This window comes from Aspergillus karnatakaensis (genome assembly GCF_047715665.1).
Source record: "Aspergillus karnatakaensis strain CBS 102800 unplaced genomic scaffold BJY04scaffold_55, whole genome shotgun sequence".
Lineage (NCBI taxonomy): Eukaryota > Fungi > Ascomycota > Eurotiomycetes > Eurotiales > Aspergillaceae > Aspergillus > Aspergillus karnatakaensis.
The window spans coordinates 255,371-263,568 of record NW_027395767.1 but is presented as its reverse complement, the minus strand read 5'-3'; the positions used below and the strand labels follow the sequence as shown (position 1 = coordinate 263,568).

The 8,198-nt window shown below is 51.6% G+C and overlaps 2 protein-coding genes across 2 annotated transcripts; both read left to right on the top strand.

Annotated features, from left to right (window-relative positions):
* Positions 1–701: 701 nt before the first annotated feature.
* On the top strand, positions 702–3,183 carry BJY04DRAFT_222091 (ATP-dependent RNA helicase SUV3; the record flags this gene model as incomplete). Its single annotated transcript, XM_073717295.1, has 3 exons — positions 702–863; positions 927–2,026; positions 2,076–3,183. The coding sequence occupies 3 exons, from the start codon at positions 702–704 to the stop codon at positions 3,181–3,183; spliced, it is 2,370 nt and encodes a 789-aa protein (XP_073567352.1).
* A 2,286-nt stretch (positions 3,184–5,469) lies between these two features.
* Positions 5,470–7,330, top strand: BJY04DRAFT_198232 (uncharacterized protein). The gene has a single exon (XM_073712583.1). It carries the CDS (start codon positions 5,651–5,653, stop codon positions 7,133–7,135), a length of 1,485 nt encoding a protein of 494 aa, XP_073567351.1. The 5' UTR covers positions 5,470–5,650; the 3' UTR covers positions 7,136–7,330.
* The last annotated feature ends 868 nt before the right edge of the window (positions 7,331–8,198 follow it).

Here is an 8,198-nt window from a genome sequence, read left to right as displayed (position 1 = left end):
GTCGTCACCTCCGGTGGCACGTATAGTGTTGAGAATTACTATTATTCATACGTAGTTAGCAAGTATTAAATGGCCATCATCGCTATAGCTAACTGAGATCGTAGGAAGACGAACTTTCTCGTTGGATGGTGAGTAGTGAGCTCATGTTGGCCGGCCGGCAGCCCTTTGAGGGGTTGGAGCTCTTGTACAACGCGCGAGACGGTGTAGGCTGTGGAGGCTGTGGAGACCAAAGACACAAAGTTGCTGCAGCTTTGTAGAGGAGTGTGAGAATGTGATTGAGTAGGGTGCGGTCAAAATCAAGAGGTGGTGCATATGAAACGTATCATTGCCTCAAGGCTCAAGGGCACGGAGAGGGAGTTCCCCACCAGCCCTGCAGCGGTTGGCGGCGGCTCCTCCGATCTTCCTGATTATCACCAACCTGAACGCGGTGAGGAGGCAATTTTTTGGCCGCGCGATAAGCCTTTGCGACACCACCAGCGGTTTTCTATCTTCATTGTTGGCTTCAGCTCTGGTTTTCGATAGCTCATAGACGCGGAACGGCCACCCCTTATTCTACGATCCTAGCCCTCTTTCCCGCCGCACATGTGCCGTTTCGCATGTGTAGCGCACCTCACGGTAAATTCGGCCCTGTGCTGCGCTCTTGACAAGCAGCTTTCTTGACCTCCTCCTTCGGCCGGATTATCCACAAAAAACTTGAAGTAATGCAGCAATGGGCAAGTCAAGGCAGCCGTTGCCTACTCAGAGGGTTTCAGGCTTCTTTGAGCACTGTTGGACGAACCTTCGCAACGACGCCGGCACTTGGACGGTCAGCTAAATCGAAAAAGTCGCTGGAGAAAACAAAGCAGAAGGCGGCGCTGGACGAGGTAGGAGCACATCGAGTTCTTGCTATGCATGTCATATAAAAGCTAACACAGTTGAATGGATAGACCAAAAGTCCTCGCACACTTCAGCCTGTGCGACAAACTCTACTTACCGGTGATTTCCAGAGCGCTGTGGATTCTATCCTGAAACAGCTTAAAGACGACCCAATTCGGCCACACCTAACTGAGAATCAATGGGCGCACTTCGAACGCCATATAAAGACTGCCTGCAAGGTAGAGGATAAATCAGGAGTCCCAAAGGCGGGTTCTCTACGACACACCAAGATCACACTGCAAAGAGCCTTTGTTGAAGGGAGAGCCGCACTTCTAGCCCGTGAACTCGAATTATTGATGCACTCTTACGAAACAAATATCAAGTTCTCTCTGCCTCATTTGGAACAGCAAAAGAAGATTGCGGACTTGCGGTTTCCCTCCGAATGGTACCCCCAGGCACGCGCCACACAGCGGACGATTCACTTGCATGTTGGCCCGACAAACTCTGGGAAGACATACCACGCTTTGAAGCGATTAGAGGCGTCGAAAAGCGGCTTTTATGCTGGTCCCCTGAGACTTTTGGCCCAGGAAGTCCATCAGCGGTTCCAATCCAGTGGCATCCCCTGCAGTTTGGTCACCGGTGATGATGTCAAGATTCCGGAAGGGGTCAAGTCGGTGATTGTGAGCAATACGGTCGAGATGGTGAACATCGGGGAGCCCTATGAAGTCGGCGTGATCGATGAGATTCAGATGATTTCTGATCCTAATCGTGGCTGGGCCTGGACCCGTGTTCTTTTAGGCTCACGCGCCAAAGAACTTCATCTGTGCGGAGAGACCAGGTCGGTGCCGTTGATTCGCGAGCTTGCAGCCCTCAATGGAGACAAACTCGAGATACACCGTTACGAACGTTTGAACCCGTTGAAAGTTGAGGAACAAAGTCTTAACGGAGATTTAAAGAAACTGCGGAAAGGAGACTGTGTTGTCGCCTTTTCTCGAATTCAAATCCACGCCCTGAAAGCAGACATTGAAAAGCTCACCGGTCGACGAGCCGCCATTGTTTATGGTGGCCTACCTGCTGAGATCCGTACCCAGCAGGCAAGCCTGTTTAATGACCCTGATAACGACTATGACTTTCTGGTCGCTAGTGACGCCATCGGAATGGGACTGAACTTGTAAGTACTGCCGTGCCTCATTCATAGACCTGCTACTGAATCTTCGCAGGAGCATTAAGCGCATTATCTTTGAGACGCTCGTGAAAAGACTTCCTACAGGACTCGTCAGACTCTCGGTTCCAGAAATTAAGCAGATTGGCGGGCGGGCCGGCCGCTACCGACCAGCAACGCAGCACAACGACTCTAAATCCCAGAAAACTGATGATAGCCACGTTGGCTATATCACCGCGTTTGAAGAAGTCGATCTTCCTTGGATTCGCCAGGCTCTGGATACTGAGCCGCCGCCGCTCACTGCCGCGGGCGTGGTTCCCCCCGACTCTGTGTACGAGAAATTTGGAGCTTATTTTCCTCGTGACACTCCATTGGAATACTTAGTCAAGCGGCTGGCTGAGATCTCAGAGGTGGGGTCATTATTTTTCATGTGTGATGCTAAATCACAGGCGCAAAATGCCGCAGTGATCGATATCGTTCCGGGCCTGCAGCTCGCCGATCAACTAACATTTATGGCCGCCCCTATCCATGTCAGGGATCAAGAGGGGCGCGACGTGGCCACAGCACTGGCACACTGCGTTGCGGAACACACAGATGGCCGACTCTTGGACGTCGAAAACCTCAACCTCGAAGTCCTTGAGGAGCCCGTTTCTGGCAGCAAGGAATATCTACGAAGACTGGAGTCACTGCACAACTCTGTGATTCTCTACAACTGGCTCAGCTTTCGGTTCGGCGGTGTCTTCACCGACCGAACTCTCGCAGTCCACGTAAAGGAAATGGTCGAGGAGAGGATGGTCAGGGCGTTGGCTGAGTTTTCTGCGAACAAGAAACTGCAGAAGAACTTGTCTCTGAGACGCCAGATCGCACTGCAGAAGCAGATCCTCGAACAGAAGCAGTTCATTACGGGCTTCGAGGAGGACTTAACCTCTGAACACTATAGCCCTGATGCTATGGAAGCGGCAAACAGCGAGAGTTCTATCGAGGTTGATCTGGCTGATAGCAAGGATTTAGAGGAAAAACCGAGCAACGAAACTGACGAGCTTAGCAACGAAATCGAAGAGCCGAGTAACGAGATTGAAGAAGAGTCTTCTACTAGCAAAGACGACCAGGGAACCCTCGGCGAGTCTGGCGAAGAAGAGCCAGCAGCGAAGGCTTCCAGCCACTAATTTGCTGCTCACCATAACAGCATGTACTATATTCACACTTGCATCACTGGGGTTGGTCAGCGTCATGTCATGTACTTTTATTCCCTGTATATTACCTACTTTAGATATAGACCTTTGTCATATGTTGGGCACAATTCTCCCTTTTTCCAGAAAACTCGCGTTTCTCAGCGTCATTCGCCCCCTATCTACTATGGCACGACCGACATTAACCCCTCCAGGATCCGAAAAACAGTCATCGTGAACGCCCAAAAGTGAGACAAGACAAAAAAAACAGCGAAATTGCCACCCGTTGACTCAAGCGATCCAGCCGACTTCATCCCAGCACCGGCTCGCCAACCCCCGGACGCATCCCCTTTGACATATCCAAGGTAAACATGGAGTAGCCTTGATGACGGACTCCTTCCCCGAACGCAGCCCACATCCGGGCCACTGCATCAGTCCGCAACCCCAGCTGCACTTTAAACTCTACAGCTGCATATCTAGTACGTATCTACTGACCTACCTAAGTACCTGCCTGCCACCTCACCACCCGACGTCACATCCAATAAGGAGACACAGGACGCTTCGCGGCGCCGATCGAGTGATCTGTATACTGTACCTGCCCCGTCATCGACTCCAAGCAACTGACCGTCCAAATCCTTTGTCTCGTATCTCCAAAAGCAATCGTTATCGAGTGAGGGGTTTATCGAGCTGGAATAGGTAAAAGGCAAGCCACATTCTGCTTTGTGATGTCGATTTGCAGCAAGTGTCTTAGACAGTTTCCTTGTCTTCCTGGTTCGGTGCTCGTTTAGAGGGGATGGGGAAAGAGGTGGGGAATATGAAGAGGGTCTAAGTATCTTGGGAGTGACATCAACGACCCGCAATGATGGAGTCTTTGTTGTTGTTGTTGTTGACCGGTTTTCACCGCTATCAAGAATCAGAAGAGGGAGAGAGGCTAGCAAGGATCCGGGGAAGAGTCGGGGTAGTTGGAACTTAGTGGGAGTCTAGAGTCTACAAGGATAAGTAAAGCTTTTAAGTTAGGACAAAGAAAGGGGAAGGAAAAGGGAGGAAAGGAAGAGAAGGCCAGGGATAAGCAACGGGACGAGGAGTTGCCTGTTCCTGGCTGACCAGTGGCACCGTTACTGTGCTGAGTCTGACTGTGCAGTATGCAATAGTAGTGAGTGTGCCTTGTGCCCTGCATCTTGCCCTACGGAGTACGGAGAAATGCTTTGAAGTTTGAATGGCACTGCAGGATGGGGCAGCTGGTGGACTCCCTCCAGCGGAGTAGTTTTCCATCTCCACCAGTACCGCAAGTCCGCAAGACTCCTACTACTGAGAAAGATAATTATAGACCTCGAGATTGATGAGAAATGAATAGAATTCATATGACTTGATCCTGGCAGCGTCATAGGCAGTCCGGAGATGAGATGTCTCAAGCCTCCAATTGTGCAGAGAAGAGATTGGCCAACCCCGCCATGCGCAGCTTCTAACCGCATCCAGCAACTTTCCTTCTGACGGTCATTGCCGTTGAATTCCAGATTCCAGAATGCAATCCTTCTCGGTTCACGGCTTTCGTATTTCTCGAATCTCCCTTTTCCCGTGGCTCGCTGCAGTCTAACCGAATGTCTCTGATTTTAATCTATTTTGATGACCTCTTCCAGCTATTTTCGGTCGTCGGTCCGTCCGTGGCACAATTGAGAGGCGTCAGGGCCCAATGTGACGATACAACGAGTTGGTCTCACGCAGAGTTTGCTCCAGCCTCCAGAATACATCACTCATTGACTGATTATCCACTGATCTTCGTACAGCTCACAAGCGATCGATGCAGTTTATCGGAGCGACCCTCATACCCTGGATTACTTGAGAATATGCCACATTCACTAATCAACAATCTCCCTCCTCTGGCGGTGTTTACTGCTCATGAATCGCACTGGTGCTACCCAAGCCCACGTGCGATTCGCAGTCTTTCTGCCCCCATTTGGCTCCATCGTTCTTTATCGCTTCCTAGCCACGTCGAGAACTCTCACCAGCCCACTGGCTGAGACTTGATCTATCAGACCCATCCGCCAATGCATCGGTGGCTGCTAGCTTCACGCTAAAGCTGGATCAGTCCACTCTCCTCCACTCACAGTGCACGCGATGTTCAGGTTGCCTGCCAAGCAGACCCTTCCAGGGCAGCACGCCCTAACCATGAGAGCGAATTGAACGTTGGCCGACTGGGGGGCAACGGCAAGGTTACAACCGACCGAAATGACGCTGAATCCTTCCCTGTTGGCCCAAAATCATGATAAAGACCATCTTGACTGCCCTAACTTTCCCAAGATCTTCCCTTCTTTTCTTGTCTGTGTGAGCTTCTTTCCTGCAAGAGCTTCTGCCACCCACGGTCGTTTCTGTTGTTCTTTGGTGCTTGGGTATCTGTTCTGATATTGTTTATATCTTAATACCTATTCTGAGCCCTTGGCATACTTTCGTTCATACAGCTTCCACAATGAAGGTCAACTCTATCCTGTTGGCCACCACTCTGGGTGCGGCCTCTGTCCTTGCGGTTCCCCACGCCGCCAAGGTTGAGCGCACTGTTGGATTCACTGAATCTGGTGAGGTCGAGAGCTTCCACTGGGGTCCCGGCCACGGTGGCCCTGGTCATGGAGGCCCCGGTCATGGTGGTCCTCCGGGCCACGGCCATGATGATGATGACCACGACCACGACTGGGATGACCCGGATTGTGAGGACGATGAGGAGACCACTACTACCCCCAAGCCTCCTCACCCCACGACTCCCCCTCACCCTACTTCTCCTCCTCCTACCTCAACCCCTACCACCACCACTCCCCCTCACACTACCACCACTACGACTAGTGAATGTGAGGATGATGATGAGGAGCCTACTACCACCAAGCCTCCTCACTCTACAACAACAACGGAGTGCGAGGATGATGAGGAGCCAACCACCACCAAGCCCCCTCACTCCACAACCACCACCACTACGACCACTGAGTGCGATGATGATGAGGAGCCAACCACTACTACCCCTCCTCCCACCACAACCACAACCACAACCACGGAGACCACTACCACCACGACAACCGAGTGTGATGATGATGAGGAGCCCACCACTACCAAGCCTCCTCCTACCACCACGGAGACTACCACTCCCCCCGGAACCACAACCACACCGTGCGATGATGATGAGACCACCACCACGCCTCCTCCCACAACCACCGAGACAACTACTCCTTGTGAGGATGACGAGACCACCACCACCAAGCCTCCTCCCACCTCCACGGAGACCACCACCACCCCGTGCGATGATGATGAGACCACCACCAAGCCTCCTCCTACTTCCACGGAGACAACTACTCCTCCCCCCGGCACGACCACGACGCCATGCGAGGACGACGAAACCACCACGCCTCCTCCCAGCACGACCACCCCTTGTGAGGATGACGAAACCACTACCACCACCACCACCACCACTGTAACTACCACCACTCCCTGTGAGACTGACACTACCACCACCAAGCCTCCTCCCCCTGAGGAGACCACCACCAAGCCCCCGCCAGAGGGAACTACTCCCCCTCCCGAGGAGACCACTACCAAGCCTCCTCCCGAGGAGACTACCCCTCCCCCTGAGGAGACCACCACTAAGCCCCCGCCAGAGGAGACCACCACGCCCCCAGAGGAGACTACCCAGCCTCCTCCTGAGGAAACCTCCCCTCCCCCTGAGGAGACCACCCAGCCCCCTCCCGTCCCAACCTGGACCACCACCACTCCTCCTCCCGCTGAGACCCCCGAGGTTCCTGACGTTCCCGAAGTCCCTGAAGAGCCCACTGACGTCCCCACTGGAACCTCTCCTGAACAGCCTGGCACCACCAGCCCCGAAGCTCCCGAGTTCACCGGTGCCGCTGTTGCCAACCGCGTCGGCTCCGTCTTCGCGGGTGTTCTGACCCTCGCTGCTATGGTCTTGGCTTTTTAAGTGATGGATAGTGCTTGTTGAGTGCTTGCGTGTTTGGTTTGGTGACTTACTGTGCCCGTGACAGACGCACCTAGCTTTCATTTAATGTCTACTATTAATTCTTAGGCCAGATATAGTTTTTATATATAGTTTCGTTCGTCTCTAGTTAGATTTATAGTCTGCTAGGTTTGAATTGAATTGAACACTTTGTTTCTAGTCATAGTGTTTTGTAAACCGGATACTTGTTGTAATGCCTGTAACATATGTAAGTCTAAAAAGTTATACCGACTTCTAGTCATTAATCAAGGTGCGAATAACTGCGACGTATTTTTGTTCCTCACAAGCCCCTGAAATGCAATATTTCGCACTAGCACCAAACCCAGCACCTCATTTACCTCCATTCTTTACACACTACCCTCGTAGTCATCCACCATTTTCAAACAAGACAAGAAGTCAAGACAAAGTAAACACAAGCCTCGTAAGCGACCGAGATAAAACCAGCCCTTCGTATAAACCCACTTATCCTCAGCCCCAGGTTACTCCGTAATATTACATGCGTTGAGTTTGATCGATCATCGATGATCCTTGATCCTCGCTCGTGTCGATCGTTCATGTTGATCACAGGAGGAAATTACGGAGTGCTTTGGGGCTGACAGCCTGAAACACAGATGCGACGAGGTTATTTGAGCTTGATTTGATTCCAACCTTTCTGGGTGAGGGCCTGAGGGTGGATTTAATTTGGGAGTTGTATATAGGAAAGTTATTGTTATGTGTATCGCTGGTAGTATCTAATCTTAGCATTGTCAATTTATCAGTTTACACAGCCAGGCAGGTGAGGATATGGCACATAGGGCCTGAAAAAGCAAACATATATATTTGTCAGTTCATCCCTGTAAGTTTGCAGTCTCTTTGTCCTTTACCCCGTACCTCCTCTCGACATCCTTCCTCTATCACAAATGCCCAGGGCTATGCTTCGCTAATGCTGATATCATGGACTGGAATACTGGATTCTCCTATCTCCCCAATACCTAGGGTGTACATATTGAGGGGTTCCATCTATTCATATACTTGGAATACCGGAACC